This window comes from Dipteris shenzhenensis, chromosome 8 (genome assembly GCF_047967505.1).
Source record: "Dipteris shenzhenensis isolate YYH24624 ecotype China chromosome 8, Dip_SZ_1.0, whole genome shotgun sequence".
NCBI classification, from domain to species: domain Eukaryota; kingdom Viridiplantae; phylum Streptophyta; class Polypodiopsida; order Gleicheniales; family Dipteridaceae; genus Dipteris; species Dipteris shenzhenensis.
Genome location: NC_141603.1, coordinates 42,226,481 through 42,241,939, shown reverse-complemented (window position 1 = coordinate 42,241,939; position 15,459 = coordinate 42,226,481). Strand labels below are relative to the sequence as shown.

Sequence of the window (15,459 nt, the reverse complement as noted above, 5' to 3'; positions counted from 1 at the left end):
TTCTCTACCTTTTTGGAGTATAGAGAGTCAACTCCATAAGAAGCAACACACACTCTCCAGGTAATGAAGTGATTTCACCTTGAAAGTTCTGTCTGTATTAAGCAGATATGTTTTGGTATCACACTTTGTCTATATGTTTGTTACAAAAGGCAGGGAAGAGGGAGAGATTGAGGTAGATGATATTTAAAACTACTAGACTATTTTTGACATTTTTTTCTTCACTATAATATAGGAGGGATAGAGAGAGAGAGAGAGAGAGAGAGAGAGAGAGAGAGAGAGAGAGATCGAAGGATAGATAGATAGATAGAGAGAGAGAGAGAGAGAGAGAGAGAGAGAATTTTGAAACCAGCTGCTAGAAAGTGGCTGGAATGAATGTTTGAAACGTTTGTTTTTTCTATCAGATAATGCCCCGTTTGTTTTTTCTATCAGATCAAAATTTCCAACTTAATATCCTGGTGCCTGGCTCTTTGATATCGGTTGCAGGCATGAACATTTTTCTTGCCCCAAAAAAGGGTAGCAAAGCATCTGCTGCAAGAAAGTCTGACTCTGCATTTTCAATCTTTAAAGAAAGGAAAGCAAGTAGTGGGCTCTCTAGTCCTCATTTAATAGGGATGATGTCGTGGAGACGATGCAGCTTTTCAAAGGGGGATTGAAAGATTACTTGGTTCTAAATCTCCTCTCGTCAGTCACCATGAAGGTAGCAATGATTTTGTGATAGCTTTACATTGGAATAATGCTCAGGGTGGTTGGGTTACAGTTTTCTTCAGAGGGCTTTTTCCCATTGGAGTCTTCTTGTACCTAGCTGCAAAGTTGTAATTCATTGAGCATGATGAGCAAAACTAGTAGTAATAATCCACTATTGTTCAATTCGATTGATGCAGAATTGGTTTAGCTACGATTGATACGGTGAATAAACAAAGTATTAGAAGCCTTCTCTTGGTATTTGTATCAATTATTTGAGTGGTGAGGGCTCTATATTACAATAGAAGCCGATTCGAGGTATATAGTATAGACAATGCACTCTCCTATTCTGTTTTCATATCGCCAAATTGCTATCACTATTCGCTTCTCGTACCTATTTCAATTAATTAATTAGCCACCATCACTCTCGTCCCTCCCCGCTAGCCGCAATTAACCTATGCTAATCCCCCTCAATTAATGCCCGTCAATCCCCTCAATTAACACTAAGCTTGCCCTTCGCTCACCCTCGCTGTCTTTGCTCCACCCTCCTCTCTGCCCTCTCCCTATGCCTCCGCTCAGCCCTCTCCTCTCCCTCTGCTCAGCCCTCTCCTCTCCCTCCGCTCCCACTGCTCAGCCTTTCCTCGCCCCTCTCCCTCCACTCCGGTTCCTTGCTCAGCCCTCGCCTTGTCCTTGCCCCTCTCCCTCTAGTCCCTCGCTCAGCCTCCCTCCTCCCCTTTCCTCTCCACTCACTAGTCTTTCTCCCCTCCATTTCCTCCTTTCTTCACTAGGAGGCTTTCACAGGCCCCCTTCTCCTTTTGGCATGGATCACCCCTCTTCCTCATCTCCTCTCGTTGAATCTTGCCCTTTGTCTCCTCTCCTTCATCTCCCCTCTCTCCCTTTTGCCTCTCTCTTCCCTCACCCCACAGTCCCGCGTACTCCCCTTTTATAGCTCGCAAGAGGTGCTTGACCGAAGTATCTGGAAGCCTATGGAAATTTTCACAATCGTGGCACGTGGTGCTCCTTGCAGATTTGACAGCGTTTAGATTAATCATGCCAGAGCTTATGTTAATCGCCCGCCGTCCCCGGGATCATAAACTAATTAATTAATAGGGCCCCAAATTCAATTTAGGGGTCCCTCCCTATTAGATTAAGAGAGTTTTTGTTTAGCAATCCAACGTGCAAGGCGCAAATGTTGGATACACTGTGTCTATGGTATCAAAGTCAAATTAATGAAACGTGCATGGACGCATCGGAAATGCAACTGGGAGCGTTTCATTTTCTTGGCGTGCTTATTCGCCACGTAAGTTTTGTGTGTTAACTGTTTCCAGGTGCTTCTGTAGGACTGTGGAGATGCAGGATAGCAAGCGATGGAGCGAGGATAGTATCTCCTGCCATGCTATTCCTAAATCGAGCCAGTTGTCCTTTTAGGTCTCGCTTTTCTTCTGTTCCTCATTTTTTGGTTTGCCAATCATCTGTTTCATATGGCAAACATACCTCCTGTCTGTGCTGGAGACGAAGCACAACTATCTTGGGACTCTACGCTCACTTGTAGCGGCACTTTCCAGAAAGGTTCAGTTGTTTAGTCTCTCTTCACCAATTTCGATTCTGATTTCCAAATTTCCTAACATCCTCCTCCATTTCAATCGCCTAACACTGTCCTTCACTTTAGGACTTATGAGCATGGTTGAGAACCAGACTGTCTATGCTGACGATGCTCATTCAGCTCTTTGTGAATTGGGCGACCAAACAGAGAAAGAACAATGTCCAGAACGTAGCCTACGATAGCATGGCCTCAAAATCGTCGATGTTGAAACTGTTGCAGGTGTTGATCCGTTTCTGCTCCACGACGCTCTCTGCCTTGACTCGACCTCTCGCTATCCCCCGCTCATCCGTCTTGTTCTCCATCGCCCTTAGACCCTGTTTCTCTGTTTCTCTGAGCTTTGTGCAGTCCTCCATTCGTGCACGACTCTCTGTAGCTCATGTCCACCTGTCGGTATCCCCCGCTGAGCCCTCTCCTTCTTTATTCCGCTTGCAGCTTCTCTGCTAAGCCTTCTCATTCTTTATTCGGCTTCGAGCCTCTTCGTCTTGCAATTCGGTGTGTACAAATGTATAGATTGGCCAACCAGATCACAGACTTCGTGAACGCAGACCCTCGACAACGTAATTTCATATGATGTATACAACAGTTTGTAGCTATCGTGCTGACCTCTTTTAATCACAACAAATGAGTGTATGGTCATTAAAAGATTGGTTCCTTTTGACGATAAGTTTGACGAACCACTTGCTTTTGGTCTGTGCGTCTCTCTTTTGCACTGTTTCAAATTGATGGTGGCAGATTCATTGCTTTGCACCGTAGCGTAGTTCTTCTATGGATGACATCTTCAAAATGTGTTTCATGTTCACAAGCAAGCTGTCTATATTCTGTACGTTTAGGAAAATCCTGTTTTCTTATGACGACATGCCTTGACTACATATAAGAAAAAGAACACGGACGTCAAGATAATGCAAAACTGAAACGTCACAACGACAAGAGTCAGTGCATTGAGGGTATCTGAATACCATCATCTTGTAGTGTTGTGTTACTCTAATATACAAGCCGTTCCACAATGCCCCTTTTTTTTGGCTGTGGGATTCTTAAGCAACACGTATGGCTGCTTCTAGATCTAGGTCCTCCGATGACAAATGCAGTTCGAGCACTTACGAGGCAAGGGTTTGTGTTTGCTTCTGGGACATGCATGATTAAAACACACTCGCCCACTTCTGCATCAACTCTAAGTTTGCCTTTAGTACCAACCAAGGAGCGACCGAGAGAGATGGGTGTCGCCAAGAATCCGGCCACAAACAAGCGGGCAAAGAAGACTTTGAAAACGGCTTTTCATGCTGCTGCTGCTGCGAAACAAGCTTGTGATGAAGGTGAGACTTTGGGTTTCAGTTGGGAGCAATTAAGTTGCAACTCTTTCTCCTACACTCACTTGGTTTTTTGGTTTCCGGTTGGTTGTCCAGTGCGTAATGTGCTTCGTCGAAGAGGCTGCAAGAATAGAGATAGAGATAGCACCGCCTACGACCGAGGAGGATACAAATTCAGAAACTAGCAAGGCTTAGAATTGTAGCAGTGTTCTTATCTTCATTGCAAAACAACTTTCTTTTGCCTTCTTTTCGCATTCAGTGTGGTTGTTTAAAACATTGAGCTACGGCCCCTCCTATCAAGCGTTGTTTTTTTTGGGAAACGAGGCCAGAAGCCAATTTACAAATTGAAAATTGCAAATCCTTAAAGCACAATAAGCTTCACTCTATGCCTTAACAGCATCAGATTTTACAACATTACTTTCCAAAAAAAAAAGGGGAAACGTAGCTAAAAGAAATCTCTCACACCAATTTCTCTTGGCTACGAGTTACATAACTTACAAAATCTTTAGAGAAAAAGAAGTCACGGAAATCAAGAGACCTAGTATACTAAGACTCTTTCTTGCCACCAGCCACCTCAACGTCAAGGCCAAGGGAGCACATCGAGCATCGCAAGGCTAGTCATAGACACTGAACGCATGCAACATGAAAACAACCAAGCCATTGTGCTAGCACTTGGAGTCTTCACCAACGCAAATAGCTTACCAATGCTCTTGATCCATGCACTATCAGAATATGCCCCACATCGCTTTGCCTTTGAGGGGAAAGTCCTTGCAAAGTACGGGACATTTAAAGCCAAGGTTGCTACATACCCTGTCTTCATGCCGCTCGATTTAACAGATTGAGAGTGTGACTATCTGACAATTACTTTGCATATTCCACATGCGTTTGTGCTTCAGTTTTGCGACGCATTGCAGGTTGATTTCATCAGGGTAGAAGGTCCATCTGTTGCAAAGCGAGGTTCAAGGGAAGGAGGAACTTCAGCTTTTTCACTACACTTAGACGCAACAACAGTAATATTGAAAGGCAAACCTTTCGAGGGAAGCATTTCCTTCATCCCCGACAACGTCATACGTGTTTACATGTCCAATGCAACGTATCAATTGGAGAACCTTAAAGCGCCTTTCACCTCCGTGATTGACACGATTGCATTTGTCATCATGGTCAAAGTCAATCTGGACGGCCCACCGATAGACCAAATTATTGTGGTAGACGGTGGTCCTAATCCTGAGGATCGTGCAACGGTACATCCACATTACAATGTAGTTTCATCTCACTAAAATCACGGTTTGCAACACCGCATGACTTGCTCCATCTATGTTGTAGCTATCATTCATCACAGATAGAAGGCAGACACTTACTCAGCTCATCGAGGAGTTCATTGACGAGGGAATTGTGATGTATGTCACCAAGAAGATCTCATACATGCGCGCACTAGCAGTGTTTGACTTTACCATTCTTGGGAGTGTTCCACAAGGCACCCTGCAAACAACTTTGGAAAACACCTTCGCATAGCAAGTCTCACAATCAGGATATGGAAAGAAGGTACACGATGACCCTTGCAACAATCCCACATATCTTCCTAGCTCGCTCCAAGTATAACTACACTACATTTGTTCTTTGCAGATTATTGGTGTGCTCCACTTTGTGGGCCTAAATAATCCGTTGGTTGAGTACCACTGCGATGCTTGTGGAGGAGAACGAGTAAGCCCAGACCTTGCTAGTCCGTATTGCTACAGTTGCTCTGCGACAGTATCCAAACAGCTCTACAGGAGCCATTTCTAAAGCGATGCGTCACCTTGCACGATGACGGCAACCAAGTGGCTCTACAGCTTCGTGGCACACATGTGGATGAGGTCCTAAGTTTGCATTGTCCATTCCCAGAATTTCATAGCCGGAGCGTTTTTGCAACAAGGTCAATGTGACTAAACAAACACCCAGCAGGGGAGTTCATAGTCAACTGTTTGGGCTATGTGACAAACTTTGTAAAGGCTGCTTAGCTAGGATGCAGTGCGCAGTATGCACCGCCATGCACATACAGCAGCTTTGCTTGTTTCGATTCCTCGCTTGCCATAGTTTTTTTTTGTAGCGTTGTACATAGCCGTTTCCAAAGACATGCATAGCTTACTCTTTGTAAGAATCTTTGCACTATCAAATCAAAAGAAAAGAAAAACCTGTACAGGTAACCAAAACGTGTATATCTCGCACTATGCTTTAACAAATCATGTGGTAACAAATGGATTTAAACATTGACATCAGGCCTGAGAACATTGACTGGAACCTAGACTTCCTTGCGCGATGCCGACAAAACATAGACGCCTTGGCCTGCCTCCAAAGTTTCTACCATGCCAATCAGCATGCGACAGTGGCCAGAACAGTTCGAGAAGCTTTCTCTGCTTTAAGTTCTAGAGCGGACTTAGCAAGCTACAGTTCCCAACTTAATGGCTTGCATGACAACACGTCTTGAATAGAACGCTTTGCCACTTACTACTCAACACTACCACGTCGGGGCACGAGAATTTGCTACTGCACAGAACATTATTTCTAGCAGACGTCCTTCTGGAGAAACATTGTGTGTGTTCCCTGTGCCATAAACAGATCCAAGACAAGCAAACACCAATTTTCTCAAGAAAGAATGCACAAAGGGCCCCTAAAGCAAAACACACAAGCACTCTTAATAAGATAGAGGAGCGCCTGATTTCCATAGGAATACCGTTCGCCCAAATAAGGCAACTATCATACAAAGGCCAGCTTGGGCTTCATGGTAGTGTGGTAAATGTCTTTGCAGACGTGGACAGGGCCCAGCACCTTCTTCCACACTTCTTGAGTAAAATTGCCACGGTCGTAGTAGCAATCAAGCACCAACTACATTACAACCACAACTACATCAACGGGTTGGTTAGGCCTACAAAAACTATGTGTGTGTTGCATGAGATGCTAAAAACACCACTATACAAGGAAAACAATGTAAAAATTAACAAGGTGTGGCTACAACACATTGAAGAAATCCAAGTTGCCGAAGCAGTAATAGATGCAACAGCATCGCAATCAAACGAAGTGAATCTTGACGCTGACCTACAAATTGACACTTTGGTCCACGGGATTTACTCGAGCCAGCAAGTTATTGACTATGAGGCATCCCCAATAGTAGTTTCCTCGTTTGAAGGATTCTCGCCTCTAGGCATTTTCAAGGACCCACAATGTGAAGAGCTAGCATTCCCAACATTGTTTTATGGCTATCCTCGTTCATACAACATAACAGTCCGAACGTCTTACCAAGACACAACGAAGTAGCACTATGTAACGAAGACAGAATGTTCACACTCTCAGTGGAGAATCTTTTCTTCAAAAGTATGAAAGTGCTCATCCACCAAATACTCTTGTCGTCCTGGGTCCGGATGAGAAGAGGACAACCGCAGGGGAAGGAATTGCAAGCAAGGACTGCTGTGCAAGACACCAACATTGAGAAACTACTCCAATCAAACATTGGCTATCGAGACTTCAACTTGCTTACGAACATCGGCAGACTACAAGCAACGCTTGAAGAGGAATGTTTTCACGATGGTTAGGCAACTAGGCGCACTTACATTCTTCGTAACATTGTCAGCAGCAAAAAAACAAATATTACGTGCATAAATTCAAAGCTTTGAAAACATTGATGCGCCAAGACGATAGTATACTAGGCCAAGTCCAAGACTTCTTCTTTGTAATAGAATTCCAAAACAGGGGTAGCCAGCATGATCATGGAATACTGTGGGTTAAGGATGCTCCAACCTATGGAAAATGCAGTGACGAGGAACTAGCGCATTTTGTGGACAAGTACATTTCAGTAGATAGTTCCTTGCTCGACATTACACATAATGACTTGCAGACTCACAAGCATCACAAAACGCGCAAAACGACTCTATTAACTCCCTTGCCAGAACAACATAATGTTGAAAAGGCACAACAAAACTATAAGAAGATATATTTAGCAATGCAAGACGACAAAAAAAAAGCCCTTGACTACAACCAGTTCCTCAAAGAAATTTCATCGTCCGAGCCTGAATACACCAAAGCAATATGTAGCAAAATCTCCCATCCCACCATTTTCTTGAAAAGACAACCAAAGGATGTAAATGAGATGTAAATACAAACAACTTCAACCCAGCTCTTTCAAAGCTCTGGGACACAAACACAGATGTATAATTTGTCCTAAACCCTCACGAAGCAGCATCATACCGCACATCATACATTACCAAGGTTGACAACGAAACAAACAATGCAGTTAAGAAAGCAATAACAGAGAGCTTCAAGCGTAGACCTTGCGAACGAGCGCATCTGAAGTATAGGAAACACAATATTAAACACCCAACACATTAGTGCCCAACAAGCAACCTATCTTTGCCTTTCATTACCACTCTCAACTACAACAAGAGAGTTCTTGTACATACACGAGTAGCCCCGAACAAAGAACTCTGCTACTAAAACGGCACATGCAACTTGAACAGCTCCACTTAGAGAGCACATACATTTTCTTCGATGACATAATCACCAAGTACAAAGAGCGGGAAGAAGGACTCGATGACCCCTGCCTCGCTGCATTTGCAAGCCAATACACAATAACCAAAGGAACAGGCAAAAAACAAAAGCACGAAAAATTTATAAAATTCAATAACTACAATGTTTTGAATGACCCAGAAAACCGCTACAGGGAATAGTGCTTACTATACCTCCCATTCAATCGCATGAGCACTCAAAAAACGAGGAATATGAAACTTGGAAAGACATTTACGAACAACACAAACACATAATCGAAAACAACTATAGCATGTTTCAGAAACTATGCAGAAACAAGAAGGACTCGACGACACCTGCCTTGCTGCATTTGCAAGCCAATACACAATAACCAAAGGAAAAGCCAAAAAATGAAAATGCGAAAAAATTATAAGATTCAATAACTACAATGTTTCGAAAGACTCAGAAAACCACTACAGGGAACAATGCTTGCTATACCTCCCATTCAATGCGCATGAGCACTTAAAAAATGAGGGATACGAAACTTGGAAGACATTTATGAACAACACAAACACAATCGAAAACAACTGCAGCATGTTTTAGAAACTATTGCCACGCATTGCACGCCCCGATAGTAACAACAACAATGCAGAAACAACTTCATCATCCACGCAACAACAAGCTTCATCCGAAAAATTTGATCTTGGAAACGAATCGAGCATGCAACGAGCAACAAAGCCCAACCCACATGTACAACAACTCCAACAACAAAAAATAACAGACGAAACATACTATGCCATGATTAAAAAAATGAATGACGAATAACAGCTTATGTTGGACGACGTCCTACAAAAGAGAAGCCTACAGCCAAAAAAACCAATCCACCTATTCATGTTCGGAAACGCAGGCGCAGGGAAAACATTCACAACAATACTGATTGCAGAGGCCCTCAAGAACTTTTACTCACACAACAACATGACAGATGTCAACCTGCCGACAATACTCCTGCTAGCATACACTGGGAAAACAGCAAGGGCGATCAATGGCAACACTCTCCATGCAGCACTTCACTTGCCATTGGTATTGTCCACGAACACAAGCCTCTCTGCAGACAAGCTCCAAATCTTGTCATCACAATACAAAAATGTTGAACTACTGCTCATCGATGAAATATCGCTCATGGGACTAAATACAATACTAGTAGTGGACATGTGCATGCACGAGATCAAACACAACCACGCACAGCCTTTTGGTGGTGTGGACATTTTGCTTTGCGGCGGTGACCTATGTCAGACAAGCCCAGTGGAAGACTCTTGGGTTTTCACTAATTACACAAATGTACAAACATGATGGGTTCCTTCTGGCAAACATACATCTGATACTATGAACTATCACAACCCATGTGGCAAGAAAATAATGACTTTCAGTGCATCCTTAATAGGATCCACACAGGGTCACAAACAGATAATGACATTCAAATGCTCAACAACGAGCACTTCAAAAACATAAACAAATAAAGGTAGATGACAAGAAGTATCAAGGTTGCAAACTAGTTGTCCATGGACATTTGACTAAGTGGATTTTGGAAACAAACAAAACCAACAAAACACACCACAAATCCTAAACACAAGATCATTACAAGCACACCATGATGACTCTTGCATTTGAACAGTATCTTGGCCGCTATCGTCTTATGCCTTCAAGAAACGCACACAAAAAACGTACCAACTTTAGCTATACCACAATTTAAAAACATTGCCACAATAGAAGCCCTAGGCCTCTCCGCATATTACAAAGACAACCTTACATTACTACATTAAAAAACAGTAGCACTAAAGATTTTACGCATGCAGAACAAAGGAGAAATCGCCATCCTAAACATATACAAATCACCAACAGCAAACACAGACATGCTAGTCCAAAACATACAAACACAAATGAGCACAGTTGACAAAAAACACACCACATACATCGTAGGTGACTTCAACATTAACTACCACTCCAACACAGCATCATCACATAAAATCCAACAACTCATGACTCAATACAATATGACACAACGAATAACTACACCAACAACAATTCATGGAACTACCATTGACCAAATATGGACAAATGACTAACAAAACAATAAAAATAGGCACAAACTATGTCTATGGGTTTGACCACTCAATACTATACACTACATTACTCAACAAATAAAAACCACTCTAACTCAACTAAAACACTCATTACTATACACTACATTACTCAACAAATAAAAACCACTCCAACTCAACTAAAACATGCAAAACCAAAAGGCAGGCTAACTTGTTTCTCTTTCCCTTGCAGTCCAATTTACACCTATCGTTTCCCTTTTACTAGTCATTGGAAAAGCTTGTTGTTGTATTTTGGGAAATTCCATTTCGGAATCTTGTTTGATGGGACGGTGGAGATTTAATCTCATAGTTTACGGAAGCTGAATGGAAAATCTTTGAATGCGAGAGGTATAGGAGCGAGGAGGTGGACACAACTAAGCAAAGAAAAAAAGAAAATACTTTGTTGCGTTGGCCCTTACCAGACATGTAATCTTGCTCTCCATCGAGAGGAGAGAGACAAACATTGACGCAGAGAGAGAGAGAGAGAGAGAGAGAGAGTGAGTGAGGGGGCGGGAGCGGGTGGTTGTAGAATTTCTTTCACTTTCTCGAAAAGAACCCAAATGAGGACGAGTCGTGAACTAGCTATCACAAATCTACGGAGAATAATTGATGAACAGAAAACAGATCTATGTGCAGTTCATGGAAAGCTCCTCCAAATTTTCTGCTATCCTTCACAGGGATGGGACTACAGATTTAAGAAGGTGAGGCCTTTCTTTTGTTAAATTCTGCTTTATTGAATCTGTAAGCAGAAAGTGTCACAAGCCGCGACTAAGTCTTTCCATGCACTTGAACCATGTTTGCGTGAAGGGCGATGGAGTCCAATCAGATTGGCATCATGGCTGGCACCACCACCATCCATCCCATTGTAAAAGGAGGTTCGATAATCAAGAACGAGGACACCGATGATCCTTTTGGACAACGGACAATCTGTAAGGAGGGCCGATTGAAAGAGGCGTTGCACATTTTAGACCGAGAAGGCATTCCAGCAACTTTCGATATTTATTTTGCGCTTTTGCAGGGATGCATCAACTTGAAAGCCCTCGCAGAAGGAAGGCGAATTCATGCCCATATCGACAAAAGTGGATTCAAGACAAGCACCCGTCTATGGAACATCCTTGTTGATATGTACGCAAAATGTGGGAGTCTGCTTGAGGCACAGGAGGTTTTTGACAAAATGCCTGAACGAAATGTGGTTACGTGGACTATGCTTATTGCAGGATACGCCAAGATTGGGCAGGCAGAAGCGTCTATAAAACTCTTTCTGCAAATGGAGCAAGAAGGTATGAATCCAGATGAGGTCACTTTCGTGAGCATCCTAAAGGCATGTGCCACCTTGAAAGCTTTGGAACAGGGGAAGCACCTCCATTGTAAAATCATCAAAAGTGGAATTACGCCAAATATTTTCATGGGGAACGTGTTGATTGACCTGTATGTCAAATGTGGGAGCATTAAAGAAGCACGGCTAGTATTTGACAGCATGTCTAAACGAGATGTGATTTCATGGACTGCGATGATTTTGGGTTATACTCAGATTGGGCCTGGGGATGAGGCCTTCAACCTCTTCCGGCAAATGGAACTTGAATGTATGAAACCAAATAGGATCACGTTTGTTGGGGTTCTGAAGGCATGTTCTAGCGTGGCAGTTCTCAGAGAAGTCCATAGCAGTATCCTAGAAAAAGGGTTTGAGTCTGCCATCTTAGTTGGAAACACCCTTATTGACATCTATTCTAAATGTAGCTGTCTAGAGGATGCACGGGATATATTTGACAGGATGATCAGCCGAGATGTAGTGACCTGGAATGTAATGATTTCAGGTTACAGCCAGCAGAATTGTGACAATGAGGCTTTTGAAGTCTTCCTGCAAATGGATGGGGAAGCAGTGCAACCAGATGTAGTCACGTTCATTAGTGTCCTCCAAGCATGTGCTAATCAAGCATCCCTGGCACGAGGCACGTGGCTTCATGCTTGCATTGTCAGGAGTGGCTTTGAGTTGGATAAGTTTGTGGGAAGTACACTCGTTGATGTGTATGCTAAATGTGAAAGTATGGATGATGCTTGCAAAGTATTTGCCAGCTTGGACAAAGGAGATGTGGTCCCTTGGAATGCAATGATTGCAGGATATGCCCAGCATGGACATGGGGTGGAGGCTTTCAAAATATTCTTGCAGATGCAATGTGAAGGTATAGCACCGAATGAAATAACATTGGCTAGCATTCTCAAGGCATGCGGCAGCTTGGTAAATTTAGAACAGGGGAAGTGTCTCCATGCATTCATCTTGAAAACTGCTTTTGCATCAAATCTTATTGTGGAAAACACCCTTGTTGACATGTATGCCAAATGTGGCAGCGTAGAAGATGCTGTTGAAGTGTTCAGTACCATGTTCAAGCGAGATGCTGTCTCTTGGAATGCAATGATTGCAGGATATGTGCAACATGGCCATGTAGAGGATGCATTCAAAGTGTTTGAGAAGATGCAAACAGAAGGTGTGAAACCAAACTGTGTCACATTTATTAGCATATTGAAGGCATGCACGGATCTGGCATCCTTAGAACAAGGCAAGCACGTCCATGCGCTTATACTTGAAAGCGGAATAAAGCCGAACATCATTGTTGGAAACACGCTTGTTCACATGTACGCGAAATGTGGGAGGCTAGAGGGAGCACGTGAAGTTTTTGATGCAATGCCAAAGAGAGATGCTGTCTCATGGGCGGTGATGATCTCAAACTATACAGAGCATGAACAGAATGAAGAGGCTATCAAACTTTATTGGAAAATGGAACAGGAAGGTAAAAAGCCCAATGAGGTAGCCTACATTGCCATCCTGAGGGCATGTGCTAGTCTATCAGCCTTGGAACAGGGTAAGCAAATCCATGCTCAGTTAACCATGAGTGGGCTCAAGCTATGGTTCAGTGCAGAGAATGCCTTGATTGACATGTATGCCAAATCTGGCAGCCTGGAGGATGCACAAGATGTGTTTCATAAAATGCTTGAACGAGATGCTACTTCATGGACTGTCATGATGTTGGGATATTCCCAACATGGACGTGGCGAGGAAGCAGTCAAATTTTTGGAACAAATGCTTCTACAAGATGTGAAGCTGGACCACATAACCTTTGTTGGCATACTCTCTGCATGCAGCCATGCTGGTCTATTGTGTGAAGGCTGTTACTTCTTTGATATCATCGTTCGGAACTATGGCATCACACGAACAACTGAGCATTATGCCTGCCTAGTTGATCTTTTTGGCAGGGTGGGGCACCTGGAAGAGGCAGTGATTATGGTTGAGAAAATGCCATTTCAACCAAGTATTGTGGTTTGGACAGCTTTGCTGGGTGCCTGCAGAATGCATGGCAATGTAAACCTAGCAAAATGTGTGGTAGAGAGCATTCTTGAGCTGGAACCAGAAAATTCTGGAGCTCTGGTGACACTTTCAAATATTTATGCTGCAGCTGGCAGCTGAAAGACAAATTATAAGCGAGAAAATTATATAAAAGACAGGGTGCAAAGGTGCGTGGATGCTGCTGTCTCGAGTTGAAAAACAGAATGCATGCATTATTGCAAACCATATTTCACATGAAGAATCTTTGAGATGAATGCAGAGCCGAGGAGGTTGTCCTCACGTATCAAGGATGTAGGTTTTTACACAGACACCTGCTTTTTTGCATGATGTGGGGAGGAACAAAAGGTGAATTACCAGAGTTAGAAGCTGGCCATTGCCTTTGGACTCAATAGCACAGCCCCTAGATCACCAATTTGAATCATAAAGAAACATTAAGAATAGAAAGTCGCAAGGAAAGTCATTTCCCACCCTTTTCCCAGCAATCGGAATGTAGTATTGGAATGGGGCGAACATGGGAAATGTTGCCCCCTGAGAGTACATCTGTGATGTGGAGGCTGAAACAGCCAATCTGCTTCGGTGCTATAGCTGTGCTGCAGGTTTCGTGAGTCACTGAGAGTTGGATTAATGATCAGATATGAAACCTGCCATGCCCACTACCAGCAGTTTGCTATGTACATTCCTCCATACCTGCAATAGTGCTTGTGCTTCTTCCTTCTTCCCCGCATCTCCTTTATTTAAAAAGAAGGAATCTTCCTTATTATGCTTGAAAATAATATACACGCTCAGCTATTCGCAATGGTGCTGACAAGAAAGAGAGACTGGGGCAGGGTCTTGGCTCATTTCCTCGGGAGCAAGTTGCCAGCAGCCAGTTTGGTGGACTAAAACAACCAATGGATTCCTCAATCTGTGGGAATGTAGAGAATACTGCTTGCCATGCCTTGCAGAAATGATGACAAAGTTCTTGGCCTTTTTGGAGCCCCTATTACCTCGTGAATGCAGGGTATATTCAATATGGAGCCCCTATTACCTCGCGAATGCAGGGTATATTCAATATGGAGCCGTATGTGGATGTGGGTGGAGTCCCTCCCAAAGCTGCATTGTGCAACCCTGATCATGCTGTGATGCCATTATCTCCTGGACATCATCCTCCGACAAACTAGAGGGGTGTTGCTTGTGGCCTTTTGGATCTCTTGGCATTTGCTTCCCTCACCTTACAAAGTAAGCTGGAAAAAGCACCTTGGTAAGATAGGCATTCCATCCCCTTTCTGAGCCATGTTACCTTTCTCTAAGTGAACAACCGTGGAGTGCATCGTAAATGTGAGATGAATACTGCCAAATCCCCTGGGCAATGGGACATTTCTATAAGCAGTGAGAGGTCATCTTCTAAAGCCCAACTTGTAGCGGTGACAAGTCTCTTCTCCTCTGCTGAAGGTATGGGGAGACATGCATCACAAGCTGGAAGAACTAGATCGTTCATGGCATGTGGTTGGTCAGAGCCATGACCGAGCTAATGTCCTCACCTCTTGGAATGGGGTCCATGGACAAGCCACAAAGTGACGTGAGTAATAATCTTGTGCAAGGCTGGAAAGTGTAGTACCCACGAGAACTTATGATCTACCTTTACCTCTACTTCAGTTTGAAGCTGCAAATGCTTGCTCCCTTGTTTGACCTTTTTTGGCTTGGATTTTCTTGTGTTACGAGTTCTTCACCAAGACTATTTGTGTTATGAGTTCTTCACCAAATTTGTGTTTCCTGAAGTGCTGGTAATTGCAATAACCTTCTGCAACTCCGTTGAGGATAACTTGGGGCGACAAGCTGAGTATTGATGTCTTTGACTCTCAAAACATACGCATGTCTTGATTCATTGCTATGGCATAAGCTTTGATTGATTTCACTCCT

At 43.3% G+C, this 15,459-nt stretch overlaps 1 protein-coding gene across 2 annotated transcripts; it reads left to right on the top strand.

Annotated features, from left to right (window-relative positions):
* Positions 1-10,715: 10,715 nt before the first annotated feature.
* LOC147899530 (pentatricopeptide repeat-containing protein At4g13650-like) lies at positions 10,716-15,058 on the top strand. 2 transcript variants are annotated; one of them, XM_087378203.1, is made up of 2 exons: positions 10,716-10,921; positions 11,028-15,058. In XM_087378203.1, the coding sequence occupies exons 1-2, from the start codon at positions 10,830-10,832 to the stop codon at positions 13,678-13,680; spliced, it is 2,745 nt and encodes a 914-aa protein (XP_087234329.1). In that variant the 5' UTR covers positions 10,716-10,829; the 3' UTR covers positions 13,681-15,058. The 2 variants fall into 2 exon arrangements, with proteins under 2 accessions (XP_087234329.1, XP_087234330.1); XM_087378204.1 differs by lacking the exon at positions 10,716-10,921 and having other exon boundaries at positions 11,046-11,149; positions 11,239-15,058.
* The last annotated feature ends 401 nt before the right edge of the window (positions 15,059-15,459 follow it).

Bases quoted from the DNA above. Each gene is read 5' to 3' on its own strand.
- LOC147899530 (XM_087378203.1), top strand. From the start codon at position 10,830: ATGAACAGAAAACAGATCTATGTGCAGTTCATGGAAAGCTCCTCCAAA. The intron at 10,922-11,027 runs GTGAGGCCTTTC...GTTTGCGTGAAG, and splicing joins GGGACTACAGATTTAAGAAG to GGCGATGGAGTCCAATCAGA.